Source organism: Carettochelys insculpta, unplaced genomic scaffold (genome assembly GCF_033958435.1).
Source record: "Carettochelys insculpta isolate YL-2023 unplaced genomic scaffold, ASM3395843v1 scaffold_0040, whole genome shotgun sequence".
NCBI classification, from domain to species: Eukaryota; Metazoa; Chordata; order Testudines; family Carettochelyidae; genus Carettochelys; species Carettochelys insculpta.
In genome coordinates, this window is record NW_027439077.1 from 45,004 (window position 1) to 65,560 (window position 20,557).

At 45.8% G+C, this 20,557-nt stretch overlaps 1 protein-coding gene and 1 long non-coding RNA gene across 7 annotated transcripts in view; both read left to right on the forward strand.

Moving 5' to 3' along the window:
* The first annotated feature begins 5,573 nt into the window (after positions 1 to 5,573).
* LOC142006105 (uncharacterized) lies at positions 5,574 to 14,838 on the forward strand. Its single transcript, XR_012643222.1, has 2 exons — positions 5,574 to 12,101; positions 12,612 to 14,838. It is a non-coding gene; the product is annotated as an uncharacterized LOC142006105 (long non-coding RNA).
* Positions 14,839 to 19,696: 4,858 nt separating this feature from the next.
* The window catches only part of CHD3 (chromodomain helicase DNA binding protein 3), a 70,302-nt gene continuing 69,441 nt past the window's right edge, over positions 19,697 to 20,557 (forward strand). For 5 of the 6 annotated variants that reach the window (XM_074983182.1, XM_074983184.1, XM_074983183.1 and 2 more), the window contains exon 1: positions 19,697 to 20,184. In XM_074983182.1, coding sequence (XP_074839283.1) covers positions 19,974 to 20,184 — 211 coding nt within the window. In that variant the 5' untranslated portion in view covers positions 19,697 to 19,973. The remainder of the gene's footprint in view (positions 20,185 to 20,557) is intronic. The other variant, XM_074983187.1, reaches the window with a different exon arrangement.

A 20,557-nucleotide genomic window follows, 5' to 3' on the forward strand; every position in this document is an offset into this window, starting at 1 on the left:
CTATAGATCCTCTGTACGGGGCACGAGGACACATGGGGCACATGCTGGGGTGGCAGGCGGTCCCTAAAAGTGAGTGGGCCACCAACACCCGAACTGTGAGCCCACCTCCTGTGCTGTCCCTTCCCCTGAGTCCCTACCTCTTCCCCCACCCCCGACATCTCTCGTCCTTATGGCCTGTAAAATGTGGGGCGGAGGGGCATGGCCATCTGGCCCTTGTTATTCCAACATTCCTGTATCTGAAAGGGGATACATCTCAGAAGAGCTCCAGATAAGGTACAAGGTAAGTTCTCCTCCTCCCCTGCAGATCGGCTTCCTCAGTACAGAGTGCTGCCTCCCTAGGTCTGCAGGGTGCTGTCTCTGAGTGATCACTTCCCCTTCATCTCGCTGTAAGGCCCGTCCTTTAACACCCCAGGAGCTTCTGATCTTCAAAAATCTCAGCCTAGGCCAACAGGGCTGAGCGAGGCAGGAGGTTTGAAGAGATGCTCTTTGTCTCAGCTGTGCTTGTATTTATTCTCTCCTGGTTTCTCTTCACAGCTCCTTTTGAGCTAATGGAACATAGACAGGGCAATATCCCATCTATACGCTGAGGGGCATCGGGACACGCACCATCTGAGAGGCAGGATCTCACGTCAGCATCAGTCCAGACACCAACGGGTGAAGTTTTGACGCAGACCCCATGAAGTGTCCTTCTAGTGCAATAACATATTTTTAAACAGCTGTTTTGAAATACCTTCTTTCGAAATAACACAGCCACAACAAGAAATGCATTTTGAAATATCACCCAGCTATTGGCATATGTAATAATGGCATATTAGGTTGCATGAAGAGGAGCGTTGCCAGTAGGTCCAGAGAAGTGATTATTCCTCTTTATTTGGCTTTGGTGAGGCCGCATCTGGAGTACTGTGTCCAGTTCTGGGCCCCCTGTTATAAGCAAGATGTGAACACACTAGAGAGGGTCCAGCAGAGGGCGACCAAAATAATTGGGGGGGCCTAGAACATACGATCTATGAAGAAAGGTTGAGGGAACTGGGTCTGTTTAGTCTGAAGAAAAGACTGAGGGGGGATTTGATAACAGCCTTCAACTTACTGAAGGGAGGCTGCAAAGAGGCTGTTCACAGCGGTCACGGATGGCAGAACACGGAACAATGGTCTCAAGTTGCGGCTGGGAAGGTCCAGGTTGAACAACAGGAAAAGCTTATTCACTAGGAGGGTGGGGAAGCATTGGAATGGTCTAACCAGGGGAGTAGTGGAGTCTCCATCCCTGGAGGTGTTTGTCTCGCCTTGACAAAGCCCTGGCGGGGCTGATCTGATAGCTTTGGTCCTGCCTAGGGCAGGGGGCTGGACTCGATGGTTGTTTAGGTCTCTTCCGGCTCTATTGTTCTATGATTCTATTTCGAGATAGCATTTCCAGACACACAACGCTATTCTGAAATAATGCCACTGGGCACCATTATGGCTTATTTCGAAATAGCGCTGTTGCGTGTCTTAATAGTGCCTATTTCAAAATAAGCATTATTCATCCTGCAACCGATTTCGAAATAACACACCCACTGGTTCGAATTTATTTTGAAATTGCACCCATGCAGTCTATACGTCAAGTTAATTTGAAATCACAGCTGTTGTCTCAAAATAACTCTGTAGTTGTAGACATAGCCTTTGAGACCACGTAACACCAACCAATAATATTTTGAATGTGGAACACCTCTGAAAATTTTCTTCAAAAAAAATTGTCAGACCAAAAAAAAAAAATAAAACCCTAGCAGCAACGTATATAGCAAAACCAAAATGAAGTAATTTATTCGGGTATCATAGCAATGAAGAAGTAACATCGTATCGGGTTTTAATAACAGAAAATATAGACCATCAGTGTAAGATATTAAAAAAGTGTCAGACACGGGCAGTACACCTATGAGTTGTTCACAGGGCAACGGTGTTGCATGGAACATAGTTAAAGAAACACTGCTCTCGTGCCTGTCAGATGCGGGCGTATTGGGGTCAGAGAGGGTGAGCGCGGATCAGAAAGCACCGTAGGTGACGCTTTGTGAGTTTTAGATGAGGGCTGGTAGGTGTCACAGCTGGAGGCCAAAAAGAAATCATGGCTCCATTGTCACAGATTTGCAGCGTAACGCCCCTCTGATTTTAGTCCAGCTTCTTTAAGATGACAGTGCTGTGATGCCCAGATTGGGTCCTCTTGCAGCCATTTCTTTTCCTGGTTGCCAGCAAATCCACGTGAGTCCTGCCCCCTCCTCCGCCCCAGTGGAGATGTTACCCCTTTGGGAAGGGACGGAAGTGGCTGTTGCGAAGGGGCCTTGGGTTAGTCTGGGAAAGCCAAGCTTTGTTCAACATCCGGCTTGGCACGATCGCCTTGAGTTCTTTTTTTCTAAAGCCACCTAGAGGTCGTCTTTAGTTCCCAAGATGACATTCTTAGCAACCTTTCTATTTTTTATTTTTTTTAAAGTATCTCTTCTTAAAAAATAAGTACCCCCCCACTACTTTTTTTGCATACCCCTAAAGGGATGTGTTCCACTGGTTGCAAAACATGGTGCTCAGGTAATCTGAAACAAGTGCCATTCAGCCATTCCAGATGATGGTACCCTTTTCAGGATCTGATTTATTTTGCATCCCACCAAGTTACACCTCCCATAAAAACTACTTACAAAAACATGCAGATCTATCACAGAAGACTGCTACTGAAATCTTGCTGACTTTCCACCATCTTATTATCGCATAAATGAATTGGAAGGGAAATATTGTACCCTGGTTGAGAAACACTGGCTTAGACCTATCCATCCTTGCCCCTCTTTCCCAAGGGAGAAATTAAATGCTTCTTGTCCGACAGGTGGGGAAGCTGAGGCACATGCGGCATTCCTCAGACTCTTAAGTCATGAATGTGGGTGTTACTGAAAAAAAATGTTCGCACCACTATTCAAAGGGAAACAGCCGAGCTGTCTTTTATATTCAAATTTGGCACATTAACACGTGGTTTGAACCGGGATGGGAATTTTCTGAGTCACTATAGGGGCTCGTTTGCATACTTTGCTTAATCTAATTCTTGACCTTCCCCTCCCCCAGCCCTCCACTCTCTGATTTTCTCACCTTGATCATTTTTTTCTGATTTGTCCTCCTTGGTTACTGTTTTTTGGTTCTCTGTGCCTTAAATATTGAGTCTGTTCTGATATGGCTATGGTCTGAAAAAGTGGGTCTGTCCCATGAAAGCTCACCTAATCAATTATTTTGCTAGTCTTTAAAGTGCTACTTGACTGCTTTTTCCTCTCTGAGTCGTGTGGGAAGTCAGCCGGGCAGTATGGTACTCACTTTTAGCTTGAGGTTGATGTTCTCATGCTAGTGCTGTGCTAAAAACAGTCATTGTAGCAGTGGCTAACCACGCCAAATACAATCCCATCTGCAACCCTCGGCACAAATTTGGGTAGGAAACTATTCTCATCATCACAGCTACTTGCCTATTTTTAGTCTTGTAGCTAGATTGGAGATGGGGCAGGTGTGTCTACTTGAGCTTAGACTTGCACCTGTAGCTCACACAGATGCAAAGTGTCTTCAACCCAAGCATTCAACGGGAGTCCTAAAGTGGATGGAGAGAGGTTGTTCTCAGTAGTGAGGGATGGCAGAATGAGGATCGATGGTCTCATGTTGCTGCAGGGGGGAGGCTGAAGTTGGAGATGAGGAAAAACTCTTTCCCCAGCAGGGCCGTGAAGCACTGTGATGGGTTCCCTAGAGTGGTGGTGGGATTTCCAGCCCTAGGGGCTTTTGAGTCCTGACTTGATAAAGTCCTGGCTGGTGTGACTTATGGTTGGTCCTGCTTTGACCAGGGGGTTGGACTCAATGACCTCCTGAGGTCTCTTCCAGCCCTAGGATTGTATGATTCACATAGGAGTGTGTGGGGAGAATATGGACATTTTTGGAACAGAATGCTGCCTGTGCCTCAGTTTCCCCACCTGTCGGGCAAGAAGCATTTAATTTCTACTTTGGGAAAGAGGGGCAAGGATGGATAGGTCTAAGCCAGTGTTTCTCAACCAGGGTATAATATTTCCCTTCCAATCCATTTATGTGATGATAAGATGGTAGAAAGTCAGCAAGATTTCAGTAGCAGTCTTCTGTGATAGATTTGCATGTTTTTATAAGTAAGTAGTTTTTATGGGAGGTGTAACTTGGTGGGATGCAAAATAAATCAGATCCTGAAAAGGGTACAATCATCTGACCTCTGAAAATCAAAATATTTGCTTAAAATTCAGCGATTGTTAAAAACCAATGAAGTTGAAGCAGAGAAATTGGAGAGGGTTCAGAGAAGAGCCACAAGAATGATTAATGCCTTGGAAAACAGACCTCAGAGTTAGAGGCTGGGGGAAAGTCCATTATTTTTTGTCCGGGTCCAAATTTCTTGGTCAAGGTCCAGACTCCAGAGAAAATAGTAGTAATAAAAAAAAAAAAAAAAAAAAAAAAAAGGAACTATAAAGATGTTACGGTCCGATAAAAAGCGTCCAGTAATCTAGCTGTGGCCCATAGTTCACCTATTGACTGCCTCCACTTCAGAAGTTCAGTCATCCAGTTCAACAAAGAGGAGGTGACAGGGTGACTTAATCTCGGTCTTTCCCATGGACACAGAAATAGGACACTAGAGGGCTCTTTGATCTCACAGACCAATGCCGACTGTATGCGAAAAGATTTCTAGGGATACACAGCAGAAAATAAATTACTGCAAATCAGGAAATAAGCACTGGAACGGCACTGGGAGAGGGGGTAGGCCGATAAGGCTAAAGTCCCATTAGCGGTACATGAATATTTTAAAGCTTGGGAAACTGTCACAGACAAAGGTCTAACAAAAGTTAGAAGGTGAAGCCAGACAAATTCAGAGCACAAATGTACATTTTTTTTTTAACCGCACAAGGAATTTACCACAGCACTGACTTACCAATGGGTCATTGTGGATTCTTCATGACTAGCAATTTTTCAATCAAGTTTGGCTGTTTTTATCCTTCGATGTTGTGATGAGTAACGAGGTCGATGGGAGAGTTCCTCCTGTCATCTTCCTTCTGTGAAGATGGCCACGTAAGTTGATCGCAGATTCATCAGTTCTGGGTATGTAATTGCTGTAGCTAGAATTGTGTGTCTGCAGTTGACTTACTTGCTCAGTGTAAACCAAGCCTAAATCCTACCCTTGATAGCACTTTGCTGTTTGTCTGTAATATAGTAACTTTTGGAAATGACATCTGATCAATTCTAAAGTTTCAGGACCTCTTCTAGGCATTCTTTTGATTTGTGTGAAGATTGTCAGACTGGAAAAAACTCTTCATTTCTGTTAAGATCAGGCCCTTGGAGTGTTTGTCTCTCCCCTCCCTCTATGCTGTGGCCTTTAGGGACTACAGTGAGAAAAAGAAGTCTCTAGCTGGTAGGGTTCTGAAACAAACCTTCAAAATGTGACCCAAGCGTAATTGATGCCTGAGTCTGCTGAGAGCCCAAGCCCATTACTCCGAGACGGGGAAAACTGCCCTGAATGTAACTGAGACAGTGAATCCTGCTTGAGTTTAGTGATACTGAGCCCCTCTTCTCCTCCTGCTGTGACACTAATTGTATGCCTTGGCTACATGGAAGATAGATTCGGTCAGGTTCGATCTGCCAGCGTTCGATTTTGCACTCCCAGTGGGGATGTACAAAATGCAACTATCTGGGGTTGACAGTCGATGAATATGTTCAGCGCTGCCTCAGAACGATCCTAAATATCTCTTGGGAGCATTGGCACATGAACACTAGTGTCCTGGAGGAGTCAAACATGACCAGCATTGAAGCCGTCATCATTCACCAACAACTCAGTTGGACTGGTCACGTGGTTCAGATGTCTGATCAGCGCCTCCCAAAACAGATTCTGTTTTCCGAGTTGACGGAAGGACAGATGAGTGGTGGGGGGCAGAGGAAACGATACAAAGATGTGGTGAAAGTACCCATGAAAAATGTAACATCAGTGCCAAAACCTGGGAGAACCTTGCCCAGGACTGTCCCCAGTGGAGAGCAGTAATCCGTGAGGGGGTGGCAAAATTTGAGAGGTCTTGGTTGCAGTGCAGACAAGAAAAGACGGAGAAGAAGAAACAAGCATCGAAAACTGCCCTGTCCTCCTTCAAGAGCTACCAACACCCACCTCTTCTGTGATAAGACCTGTGGCTCCAGAACTGGGCTGATCAGCCAGCAACGGACTCACAAATAGGAGGGTGACATGTAGACATCCTACTCATTATCGAGCGACTGCTAAAAGAGAGAAGTACTCCTTAATCTCATGAGGCGTAAGGGAGGTTGATGGGAGAGTTACTTTCGTCGACCCTTTCCCTGTGAGGATGGCCAGGTAAGTTGAGGGTAGATAAGTTGATTTGAATACGCAGTCGCCATACCTGGAATTGCATATCCACAATTGACTTTAATGTCTAGTGTAGACCTGGCCATGGGCCTGGCTAACTCTGCCACCTATACAGATGCATTCCAGCTTGCGTTTGGTGAAGAGAAGGGACCTCCTCTTTTCCCTGCAAGAACAGAAGATGCTGCTTATCTTCTGGAGAGTGAGGCGACAGCCGGTCCGTGCCTCTCTGGGGAACGACTGGAGTGCCTTCATACAGCTCTGTAGAGGAAGGTCAAACCTTCAGCCCTACAGGGAAGGGTCGAGCATTCAGCTTTTCAGGGAAAGGTTAAAGGAGTTAGGGATTGCTTCTGAAAAAGCCTGAGCAGCTGAGCAAGAGCTCTGCAAGCAGAAGTCATAGCGGTAGGGATGATTCAGTTATAAGGCGCATGATTGCTTGTAACCTCCCACTGAGAGCAAGAGTGGAGGAAGTCAATGGACCCCGGGGCAGCAACCAGACACACGGTCTGGGATTCTCCCAAGCTGGTGATAATACAGGACATTAGCAAGAGACCATGCGGCTCCTGTGAGAGGGAAGGGCAGGCTATCCACACAGGGACATCTGCTCCACAGAGACACTTACAAAGAAGAACCAGGCCCAGAGCATGGGAGAGAAACAGCTGCTCACAATGCCAGAGACCACCCAGAGGAGGCTGGCAGTGGCTGGCTGTGAGTGGTGTAACCTCTGTGGCGACTGGGTCGGTGCGATAATTGCTCAGGGGGCGTTTCCGTCTCAGTTGAACGGCAGCCGGGCTCCCTGCCCACTGACCTGTGTCTGTCTGCAAACAGACAGCACTCTGAAGAGGGTGGAAAAAAAAAAAAAAAAGCAAATCCCTCGCTGTTCAGAATGCAGCAAAGCATCCTTACATGTCTCGGTCGTGCATTTGCCTGGCTTGCTATCTGGCTGCTCCCTCGTGCTGTGCCTTCTGCCCGCTTGCCAAGTTTTAGCACCACAAAGGAGGGAGCCCAGGTTTCGAGTGGAGGAAATTTTGGACTGCAAGACAAGCGATGCACGAAAGAGCTAACAGAGACGAAGATGTGTCTTCTGGCCAGGTGTAACGAAGAATCCCACTTTCTCGCCAGCCCTGGTCATTCAAATGTCACCAGCTGGGCCTGCAAAAATGTGATTGCTTTGAAAAATCACAAGACTGTTAAAAAAAATAATACTTTTGTGGTCTTCTGATTGGCCTTTGAGCCCTTGTGTAGCTGAGCAGGGGTGACGTTTTTAGTACCATACCCCAGTAAGAGGAACGACAAATATATATATTTTTTCTTTTTAATTTAAAGGGGGAAAAAATCACATTGGCTTAACGATTCTCTCAGCTTTCAGGGAATGTTGGGATATTAGCTCCATTTTCCAGATAAGGAAATGACCATCTGGAGAGCTTCTGCATTTTCAGAAGTGTCCTATCGCTATGGGATACCATGATCTACTTTCAGCTCAGAACTCCAGTGAGCGCTTGGTTGCTGGGTGCTTGTAAATAGCAAATCCAAGAGAGCCTCACATCTGCCCCCTAAGAATCGAGGCAATCAAAAATTTGGGGGAAGAAATCTGTCTAAGGGTAGAGATATATGTTGAAATAGCTATCCTAGCGTCTACACGACGCAACCAGTATTTTTAAATCATTTTCAAATGGCGGTTGGCTTATTTCATAATCGGTAAACCTCAGTCTACGAGGAATAGTGCCTATTTTGAAATAACGATTTCAAAATAGGTGCCATTAAGACAGGGAATAGAGCCTATTTCGAAATGACTTATTTCGAAATAGGCTCTATTGTGGGTAGATGCTGTATTTCAAAATAGCTAAGGGCTATTCTGAAAGGCATTTTTGTGGGTAGCAGCATTATTTCAATATGAGCTTTTCCAGAATAGCTAATTTTGGAATAAGGCTGCTGTGTAGACATACCCTCAGTTATTTGCCTGATGTCAAACAATGAATCAGTGGCAGAGCTGATTTGCAGTCCTTTGCGTGACATGCTGAGCCACACATAGGAAAGACTGTTTCTTTAGAGAATCTTCTGCCTTCTGCAATGTCAAGTTCAGTCAAACCAGATGGTACAGAGTCAGGGGCCACACAGATGTAACCGTAACTCTGCCCTCTTTCAGCAATGCCCCGATATGCCTCTAATGCTCATCATTGCACTGTGCCATCCCAGATAGTGCATATAGGAAGATATGAATGGCCTTTCTGGGTCATACTGATGGTTCATCGAGGCCAAAATCCTGCCTCTGACAGTGGCCAATGTTTGGTACCCCAGCGGGAGTGAACAGAGCAGGGAATCCTCAAATGATCCGTCTCCTGTTGCCCATTCTCAGTACCTGGCAAACAGAGATTCGGGACACTGTCCCTGCGCATCCTGGTTTATTGCCATTGATGGACCTAACCTCCCTGAACTTATCTAGTTCTCTCGAACCAGTTATATTTTTGGCCTTCCCAACATCCCCTGGCAAGGAGTTCCACAGGTTGACTATGTGCTTTCTTCTATTCATTTTAAACCTGCTGCCTGTTAAGTTCATTGGATGTCCCCTGACTTGCATGTTACCTGAAGGGCTAAATACATATTCACTTTCTCCACACCATTCAAGTTTTTTAGATCTCCATCACTCATCTCTTCACTTCTCCGAGCTGAAAAGCTCACAGTCTTTTTAATCTCTCCTCATATGGAAGCTGTTCCGTATCCCTCATCAGTTTTTTGGCCTTTCTCTCTACCTTTTCAGATTCTAATCGATCATGTTTGAGATGGGGTGACCAGAAATGCTTGCAATATTCAAGGAGTGGGTATAGCATAAATGTACGTAATTGTATTGTGATCTTTATAGCCATATTATCTATTCCTTTCCCAATGGTTCCTAACATATTCTGCTCGCTTTTTTGACTGCTGCTGGACATTGAAAAGATGATTTCAGAGACCTCTCCGTGACAACTCCAATATCTCTTTCTTGAGTGGTAACAGCTCATATAGAGCCCTGTCATTTTGTATGCATGGCTGGGATTACGTGCACGCGATTTTGTATTTATCAACACTGCATGTCGCCTGCCATTTTGTGTCCCGTCACCCAGTTTAGTGAATTCCCTTTGCAACTTCTTTGCAGTCTGCTTTGGAAGTAAGTATCTTGGCTGTTCTGTATCATCTGCAAATGTCATCTCTTCACTAGTGCACCATTTTTCAGACAGTTTATTAATATGCTGAACCGCATGGATCCCAGCAGAATACATACCTGGGGAACACCACTCTTGTTCTCTCTCCAGTGTTCAACTGTTTGTTCCTACCTTTTGTTTCGTATCTTTTAACCAGTTACTGATCCAGGAGAGGATGTTCACTCTTATCCCTTATTTTGCTGAAGACCTTTTGCTTGAGGGACTTTGTCAAGGGCTTTCCGGAAGCTCAAGTACAATATTCAATGGATCACCCTTGTCCACATTTGTTGACATCCTTAAAGAGTTCTGGTATATCGAGGAGGCATGATTTCCATTTGCAAAAGCCATAGACTCATAGAACTCTCGAACGGGAAGGGACCTTGAGAGGTCATCGAGTCCAGTCCCCTGCCCTCGTGGCAGAAGCAAGCACCGTCTAGCACATTCCCGATAAGTGTCTGTCTAACCTGCTCTTAAATATCTCGAGTGATGGAGATTCCACAACCTCCTTTGGCAACTCATTCCAGTGTTTAACCACCCGGACAGTTAGGAAGTTCTTCCTAAGCCGTGTCTACATGTGCATGCTATTTCGAAGTTGAAATCGACGTTAGGCGGCAAGACGTCGAAGCCGCTAATCCCATGAGGGGATGGGAATAGTGCCCTACTTCGACGTTCAACATTGAAGTAGGGAACGTGTAGACGATCCGCGTCCTGCAACATCGAAATAGCGGGGTCCTCCATGGTGGCCATCAGCTGGGGGGTTGAGAGACGCTCTCTCTCCAGCCCTTGCGGGGCTCTATGGTCACCGTGTGCAGCAGCCCGTAGGCTAGGGCTTCTGGCTGCTGCTGCTGCAGCTGGGGTTCCATGCTGCATGCACAGGGTCTGCAACCAGTTGTCGGCTCTGTGTATCTTGCGCTGTTTAGTGAAAGTGTGTCTGGGAGGGGCCCTTTAAGGGAGTGACTTGCTGTTGAGTCCGCCCTGTGACCCTGTCTGCAGCTGTGCCTGGCACCCTTATTTCAATGTGTGCTACTTTGGCGTGTAGACGTTCCCTCGCAGCGCCTATTTCGATGTGGTGCTGCGCAACGTCGATGTTGAACATTGATGTTGCCAGCTGGAGGACGTGTAGACGTTATTCATCGAAATAGCCTATTTCGATGTCGCCACATCGAAATAGGCTACTTCGATGTCGGGTTCACGTGTAGACGTAGCCCTAATGTCCAACCTAAACCTCCCTTGCTGCAGTTTAAGCCCATTGCTTCTTGTCCTGTCCTCAGAAGCCAATGAGAACAATTTTTCTTCTTCCTCCTTGTAGCCCTCTTTTAGGTGTTTGAAAACCGCTGTGATGTCCCCTCTCAATCTTCTTTTTCCCAAACTAAACAAACCCAGTTCTTTCCAGCATCCCTCATCACTCATGTTCTCCAGCCCTTTCATCATTCTTGTTGTTCTTCTCTGGACTTTGTCCAATTTATCCACATCTTTCCTGAGATGTGGGGCCCAGAACTGAACACAGGACTCCAATTGAGGCCATGTTGATACATCCCCAATGCTTTGTTCATCTGTGCATTTGATCATTCTGTCTTTTACTACAGTTTCAGCCAGGTTGCTTGGTACTGGGATTAGACTTACTGGTCTGTAATTACCAGGGTTGCTTCTGGAGCCTTTTTAAAAAACTGGCATCACATTAGCTACCCGCCACATATCAACTACAGAGGCTTGTTTAAGTGACAGGTTATGTACCACAGCTAGTAGTTCTGAAATATCTTATTTGAGTTTCTCCAGAACTCTTGGGGAGGATACCATCTGGTCCTGGTGACTTGTTACCATTTAATTTATCCATTCGTTCCAAAACCTCCTCTACTGACACTTCAGTCTGGGCTAGTTCCTCAGATTTCTCCTTTAAGAAGAATGGTTCAGATGTGAGAATCTTCCTTCTATCCTCTGCAGTGAAGACTGATGGGAAGAATTCATTTAGTTTCTCCACAATGACGTTGTCCTCTTGGAGCATTCCATAGCATCTCAGTTGTCCAGTGGCCCCGCTGATTGGTTAGCAGGCTTCCTGGTGTACTTAAAAACAAAAGTTTTGCTGCTCATTTTCCATATCTTTTGTTAGCTACTCTTTATATATTTTTGGAGTTTCTCATTATACTTTTACACTTGACTTGCTAGAGATTGTGCACCTTTCTATTTTCTGTGGTAGGAATTGAGATCCAATTTTGTGAAGATGTCTTTTTGTCTCTAGCTGCCTCTTTTACTCTTCTGCTTAACTGTGGTGGCGGGATTTTTTTTTTTTTTTTTGTTATATATTCCCCTCACAAGGAATGTTGAATTTAATTATATTATGGTCTCAATTACTTCTTGGACCGGATCCTGAGCTCCACTTAAGTCTACTTAAAAAATGGCTTCTCCCCTGGTGGCTTCTAGACCTAGCTTCTAGACCAGAGGTGGCCAACCTGTGGGTCTCGGATCAATGAAATGTGGGTCCTTGCTGCTGTGTACCCGGACTGCTGACTGCCACTCTGCCCACGCACCCAAGGGCCTGGAAGGAGAAACATATGGCTGCAGGGGTGGTGAGTCCCAGGCATTGGGTTAGAGTGGGGGGAGGGAGGGGCCGGGGGTGCCTGGGTTTGGCAGATGGGAGGGGGATTGGGTACAGCAGGGGGCTGAAGGTGCCTGGCTTTGGGGGAGGGCATTGAGCTACATATTTTATATTTTTATCTATCTAGTTCCCCCTCATATCCCCCAGTTCCCTGATATATATGACACTATATGTACATAAGAAAAATACAAGGCTCTTTGCACTCTATCCACAGCTATTTGGGCTTTTAGTCTCTAGGCGGCTGGCTGCCCCTGTTCTAGGCCATGAAGCAGTCATTAATGGTGGAAATTGTATCTCTGCATCCTGTCCTGAGGTGACATGCCCCCAGTCCATAAGGGGATAGTTGAAATTCCCTCCTCTTTATTCCTGGATTTTCTGGTTTTGTAGCCTGTCTAACCTCCCTATGCATTTCACAGTTGCTCAGGGAATAGAACGTGTGACAACGGTCTGTAGCATAACTAAATGCCTTCTCTTTTCTCAGGCATGGCTTAGTCTTAGGCGATGCTAGACATGAGCTGAATATCCACCCGGACCTCACTAGTAATCTATCTGGAACCATAATGATGACAATGATTTACTGGACAGGAGTTTCCTGAGGCTTGTTCTGAGCTACTGCCCAGAAACGACCCCACAGTCCCTTCAGGAAAAGCTCGCAGCTGTGCCTTCTTATTTAGAGATAAAGAGCCACTGATCTGGGTGACAAAATGCAAGTTGAAGGGTGGATGCTGTGCTTGGACCTGCCGGGCCCCGTCACTTCAGGGAGAATTCATCCCATCTGCAATTCAGACAGCAGTGAGTCAGAGCCAAGGAGGCAGCTGTAGCTCGCCTGATTCCCAGGGCAGTGGCTCTCATTGCCATCTGACATCCTGCCCAACTTGTGCCAGGCTGGCTGGGGGTTGTATGTTTCTCAGCTTGACTCCTGGACACCTCTGCTGTCACCGACGAGCGCCAATACAGCAGTTGCTGGCATGGAAAAGTGATGTTAGGGAAATGTACGGTGTATTTTTAGCGTCTTTCCAGTGTGATTTAGCAACTGGAAACACAGAGGGGAGCCAGCGTCGTATAACCAGCCAGCTCTCCATGGGGCTCAGCATGGGAACTTTACAGCTCGGCAAAGGACCCATGTTTCCTCGATTAGTGCAACCGTACCAATAAGCACTCGGCTACACAAATGCATAATAAGAGACGGACCCTGCAATTGGAAGAGCCCAGGCCGACCAACCGTGGGAGGGGAAGTTACACCTCCTAACTCACTTCAGAAAGAAGCCTGATAAATTGAGGAACAGGGTGATATGGCTGGAGTGGTCTGTGATAGCAGGAGACCGGACTTGATGACTGAGAAAGTGACTTCCAATCTGTGTCCACAGCTATCTGGCAGGTTAGTGGCAGCAAACGGATTGGACAGCTGGACTGTGAGCAGTTTTACCAGCTAACCTGGCACAAGCAGAATGTTCTCAAGGCATAGGCTACTGGGGCTTTCATCCCTGGGATGAGACTGCCAACACGAACGCAGTGCCAAACATGGACAAGGACACAGTCTACCATATGACGCTGAAGAGCTGTCAACGAGGGATGAATTGTTAGGTCCAGAGTCAAATCCATAACAATTTTAAAAACTAACAAAATGATTTATCAGGTGATGAGCTTTTGTGGGACAGACCCGCTTCAGACCTGGAAATCTCTGTACCTGTTCATCCATAACCAAGAAACAGATAAAGCCCCTGTAGTCCGACGCAGATTACCTGAATCACCCAGTTCCTTAATCCCTAATGTATGATGATTGTTTGGGTATTCAGATTCAGAATACCTCTAAATAGACGTGTCCTGCTTTTTAAAAATAGAAGGCAATCTTGCATGTCTCTTTGAAATTTATTTGCGGACTTTTACATGAAAGATCTTTTACTAGGTTGCCAAAGGAGCTAGCCTGGAAAAACCCTTACTTAATCTTCCTTAGCACATCCTAGTGCCAATTGTCCCACGAAAGGAAACAAAGTCCGAAACTTTCATATCCTAGTAACTGCTTGGCCCGGGGTAACCTCTTGATGGAAAAAGAGATATAACCTAACCATGGGAGGAATGGTTTAAAGACACACAGGTTGAACCTTTATAATCCGGAACGCTCTCATCTGGCAACATCTAGAATCTGGCATGATTTTAGTTAGCTGGATGACCACTTCTCATGGGTGTGGCCAAGTTTCCTGTGGTCCCATAAAGTTTGTGTCCAGCCTCCAGTCCTGGATCTCAGTGTTCAGTGGTGTGATTTAGCTGTAACTTACCCTTAGATGTCTTCTAAGAGCCCAGTAAGCATTGAAAGTGTTGGTAATGCTAGACAATATGACCTTCCATGGTCCAGGAAATTCTCTTGCCTGGCACTGGTCAGGTCCCCAGGGTCCCAGATGAGAGAGGTTCAGCCTGCAGAGGAGATTATGGTTATGGAAAAATTAACACGTCAATGATGTATGCTGCAAAATAGACGGAGGATGATAGACAGATGAGCTACCTAGCTACCTTTTATTCTGTACTCAAAGTACATTCATCTGCCAAACCCCCCACCAAAAACCCAGACATCTAAATGTGTGGATACAGAGATTTCAGTCAGTTTAATAAAATTAGTAGCAATGACCCTGGTGTTGTAATGATGCTTTTTTTCTGTCATATGGCAACATCTTTTTCAATAAAATGATCGGATGACTATACGCAAAAGCTAACTGCTGCTAGGATTATTTCGTTTCTGATATTTACACAGCAAGTATTTGTAAACTTGTTAAAACTTCCTAAATAATTAAAAAAAGAAAAAGAAGGAACTGCTGCTCTCGGCTTTCTGGGGGTATTAATACTTAACATTTACAGAACGTCTTCACAGCCAGATTCTCAACTGATGTAAACTGGTACCGCTCTGCCAAAGTCACTGTAAATATACCATATGAGACATCAACCTTTAATCTTCAGCACACCACATTACTACTTAATTAATCTTCACTGCGACACCGGTGTGTATTGTTACAAGTGAGTGATTATCATCATTTTTGTTTCACTGAGAGGGAAACTGTGCTGGTTAAATGCCATCACAGGGCAAGGCAGTAGAGGTAGAGGTTAGAATGATACAAGTTCCATGCTGAGAAGTAAAGTGGCTTCTACCCATTTCCTCAAACCTTGGACCATCCTAGAATTTTTCCAGCTCAAGTATTCAAAATTTTTTTTTTAAATTTCCAAAATAGAAAATATATATATGGAAACCAAGTCCCAGTGTGCTGAATGACCACACTCGACTAAGCTCACATCCGTAGGGTAACATTAACATATTTTTATCAGCCTTAGAATCCACCCCTTGTGCCGAAGGCTGGCCCACATCCTGTGCCCGATTAAAGTCTGCTACAAGTGAGTGACTGCTCTGTTTACCATCAGTCATAGAGTATATTATCTTGAGGAGATCCACGGTGAAATTACGTGCCATAGTAAATCCTGTGCCACTGGTAATAAGTACTAAGCCCGAGTTACAGAAATTGTTCCGACTCCAAATGAAATCGTAGTCCCATTATGCTGAACCCTGCATGCGTGCTTAGCAGAAGAAGTTGACCTCTTTACGGCCTGTTGGGGAGACTGCTTCACAGAAAGATGAAGTGACTTGCCCTAAATCCTATCAAGGCGAAAGCTGTGAATTAAATCCTTTTCTCTTGAGACCCCAAGCAACGTCTTACCTGTGAAAGCACACAGTGGTAAATACGACCCGTTTCCTAGGTCATGTTTGCAAAAATCAGCTGAGGTGAAACCATGGCCCCAGGGAAGTCACTGCCAAAACTCCCGTTAATGGCACCGGGGTCAGCATTTTGCCCTTCAGCTCTTGATGCTTGAACATGGCATTTCCCCATTGTTGTGAGAGGGGGAAAAAAAGCGTCTGTATAGAACACCGAGCAGCGAAGAGGCCAAGGCTGTGACAGTAGTCTTGAAAGATTTTTTTCCAGTGCAGACACAGTTCATTCCCTTGGGGGAGGTGCAGACTGGGTACGTCCGTGTTGAGTCTTTGATCCTCTTGCAAGACAGAAGGTGGTGGGCGAACCATTCTGATAAACACAACTTCTCTATTAGTACCACGCTAGGTTTCTTCCGTGGTCTCCCTCTGACAGTGGCTCAGCTACAAAGCAACATCAAACAGAGATGAGAGACGGGGGTAAAACAAACCACAACACAGCCCACCAAATTGTTCTCTAGGGAACATAGATGAAAAACCACAAACAGACAGGGTCAAGTTTAAAAAGAGTTTCTCTCATTGTCTGAAAATTTGTGTTTTGTATATATATACTCACCGTGTATTTTTTCTAACCGTATGATAATACCGTACACCCACTGCCCCTGCCCCTGCAAATATATTCAATTGGCAATTTCTAAAGCCAGATTATCAGATGCCCCTTTAATTTATTTCATCTTCCAAGCAGTTAATTAGAGGACAAAATAAGCCAGAGATCATGAAATCAACTGCCACCAAAAACCTTCCTTGTCTATTTCATTTTAAAGCCAAAGAGTAAAGCCCCATCCCACCCCTTTCGCCTCCAAATTCCTCCAGAGCCCTTGGCTTCAAACACCGCCAGGGAACTGTTTCAACATGAATGAGTGGGATCCACTCCCAGACTCCTGAAGGGCTGTAGGGGGTGTTGAATTAAATATACAAGGCACAGAGGGAGACGTTGGGTTGGCAAAGAGTGTTTCCCTGCCGGCAATGGGCATACTGTATGTGGGTATTTATGACTACTCTGCCAGGCAAACGAAGTCGAGAATTAAACAGCAGACTGAACATTGCTGGTGGCGAGCCTGCAAATCCGAACTCTTTCCTCCCAGATTTAACACAACCACTAATAGACCTACAGCCCCTGATGGCTAGCTTACGGTTGTGAAAATTACCACTGCAGTTTTAAGGCAATTAGGAAGTTCTCCCTGGATAAAATTGCACCATCGGTTTCTCTGTTCTAATGGTCACCTTTCTCGGATTCCTAATTTTTTTGTATGGATAGATTCCCTGGAAATGTTCTTCAAAGGATGCTGATCTGCGTCTGACCAAAAATGTTGTGGGAGCTTTAGTTTTGCTTTTATTCAGCAAATAGTTTTTTGGGCTGTATTATGATCACACCAGTCCCTTCTGGACTTAATGTCTGAATTTTCTCTCCTGGATTTGACAGTTATAGAGGCGACAGATGAGAAAAAATAATAATTATCACACTTTCCCTGTAAAAACCAAAGAGTAATTCTTCCCCACTCCAAATTGTAATTTTATTTGCTTTTTCCCAACAGCAGAGTGTTTTAAAAATCACTAAAGTGGCCTTTCACACGTTACAGTTCCCAGGACTGGACCTTTGCTTTGTGGTGGGATCACGTCCCTTTCTTTTATTTTAATATACAGCAAATGAAATGACCAGAAGTATTATCACTTCTTGGTGGTCACTCGATAAAGAGTAGGACGTCTTCATGTCATCTTCCGTGCTGTGAGTCCATTGATGGCTGCTGAGCCTGATTCTGGAGCTGCAGGTCTTATAGCAGAAGGGTCAGGTGTTGGTCATTGTTGGAGGGACATGGGGCAAATATTGCTGTTCTTTTCTTATCTACATATAGATAGATAGTATAATGTGTCTAAGAAGGAAAACAAAAGTTAGCAAGCTGAAAAGAAATACAAATAGGAAACTTTGGGATCTGTTAGAAGTCTCCCAGGTAGGCCTTGGTCTGATACCCAAATCTGCTAGATTCATGCAGGATTGGGGCTTTTATTTTATTTGCTATATTTTTGAGTGGGTGGCAATAGTCCTGGAAAGATGGAATCAGAAAAGGAATGTGTCCCCTATTCCTTTTGGAGGGGTTCCCCAGGGATATTTTGGAGGAGTGGAGATGGGGAAAGGGTATTTGAAATGTTGGTATTTTCAAAAAAAAAAAAAAAAAAAAAAAAAAGCTGCAAAGGCCATATTCTGTATACATTTGCTTTCGGAGCACCCTGATTTTATGGGACATGACAAAGTAGCTGATGAGAAGGAAAAAGATAAAGTTGGACTTCCCCAGTTGTAGGTAGAATTCTGTACCTGGTTGAGTCAGTTGCAAAACTCTCCCTCATGGGATGGGAGCAGAGCTGTTAAAGATCTGATCCTGCAAACAAGTATATGTGCGAGCAATTTCACCTGGATGAGGAATCCCCAAGTTACATATATCGGTGACCTTTGCAGGATCGGGCTCCAAGTTTTACTTAGGGCACCTGAAAATGCAGTTATGGGGACCAGGCACTGTCATAAACAGTGGACAACACTGAACCCCTATCTTACCAAGCAAGAAGTCGATCCCAGAATCAGGGCCCTCTAGAGAATAGCCATCCCTTATTATTTTGGAGCACCTCAATGCCATTTGCATTTTGGAGGTGGCTGTAAGGAACCAGGTTAGTTTTGTGTGTCTGCTACAAGTTGAAGATTCCCCTCCCCCACCACAAAACCGGGAGCTTAAAATAAAATAAGGTACAATTGCATTTTTGCTCCCTGATTTTAAGTGTGCACACTGAGGGTGAAAGTTAACTACACAGAAAGGGCAGTGTTTCTTAATAGAAAAGCAAGGAAGGGGGAAAAGATCTTATTTCTTTTTGTGTGTGTGTAAAACCTTCTTGAAAAAGATACCCAGGAAAAGACAAGAGTTAAATCCGTCCCCACGATGCACTTCACCGAATTTGGACCATGAGTTTAAATTCTTTTTTTTTTCCTTCCCCTTATTGGTTCTTCCTCTCTTGCCTGGAGCCGAAAGAAAGAAAAGAAAGAAAAAAAAACCACTCTCTTATAAAGTATTTAAAAGTAAGAAAGGAAGGGGAAATAAGAGGGCCCCCCTCATCTTGTGTCTCACATGAACTCGTACAGCAGGCAGAAAATATTATATATATATATATATATATATGGTGCTACTAGTATGGAACTAGTTAACCTTTAACAATTTATGCTGATGTCACACTGAGCATGAGTACTGATTAATCCCAGCCTTTTCTGCCCCCCCCCCGTAAAAAATATTTTTATTGAGGGAGGAGGGGGGGAGGATAAGAAAAAAAGAAATAATTTAGAGCAGCCATCTTTGTTTTATGCAGAAATCTTTCTCTTTCAGTTCCCCCCCCCTCAACCCCGCCAGTGCCAGGAATATACAAATATTGTTTCATCTATGCAATGAGCTGAGAGATTCAACCCAGCAACAATCAGGAGAAAATTCAGAAGTGGGGTGGGGGGAAAGGGTTTTTTTTTCTTTTGGATTGATTTTTAAAAGTAGGGGGGAGGAATTTTTTTTTTTGGGGTGGGTGTGAACCTTAAGGCAGAGGTGTGTGGGGGGGGGACTTAAAAACCAAGCCAGCCATTTTGTTTTTGGGGGTTTTTTTTTCAAATCAAGGGTGTGGGGGGGGGATTTTCCCCCCTCTTTTTTTTTCTTTTTCCCCCCTCCTGTGGGGGGGGGGGGGCCCTGTGTTTTAAAAATAATTTAAGGGCGGCCATTTTTGTTCCTTGCTCTGGTGGCAAATATTATGCCGGGCTGCCCCCCTCAGAATTCCCACTGCTTGGCGACCTCTCCCTCCTGCCCCCCCGCCCCCCCATTTTCTTGCTGAAAGGGGGGGGAGGGGGAAATAAGTTTTCAAAGGAGTTTTTTTCCCACCCCTCCCCCCCTTTTTTGTTTTTGTTTTTTTTTTTAATTTATGGGACTTTTTCAGGCTGATTTTTTTGGGGGAGGACTGAGGTGATCTGAAAGCGGGGAGAAGAGGATTTTGGTGTGGGAAGGGGGGGTTGGTCCCCCCCCCTTTTCTCTGTGTGTGTCCCTGCCCCCCCACCTCCACCACCCTCTCCCCAGCACCACCATGGCTTCTCCTCTGAGGGAGGACGAGGAAGAGGAGGAGGAGATGGTGGTGTCTGAGGTGGAGGGGGATGAAGAAGAAGAAGAGGAGGAAGAGGAGGAGGAGGAAGACGGAGCCGGGGACAACAGCCCGGGCGACATATTCCCGCCGGCGGCTGCTCCCCTGGCACCCACACCAGCAGCATCCACCCCACCAGCAGCTGAGGCGCCTCCAGGTAAACAACCCTCCCCTCCCCCCACCACTCCCCTTTCACCTCAGAGCTGGGCGCCAAAACGGGCCCCCCCTCCCCCCCCCCCGCAGCCAACGGCTTTCGAACGTTGGAGGGGGGGGCGCGCGCGCTGTTTGTAAACAACCAACGGCCGTGGAACGTTGAAGGGCCGAGAGTTCCGTCCGACTGCCCCCCCCCAACCCCCTCCACCCCCAGCCGCCGAGGGCGCTGCGCAACGGCCGCGGAGGGGCCGAGAGTTCGCAGCCCGCCCGCTGCCCAGCGGCCGTTGAACGTTGAGGGGCCGAGAGTTCGCCCCCCGCCCCCCTCCTCCTCCTCCTCCTCCTCCCCCTCCCGCCAGCGCGCGCGCTGCCCACAGGGG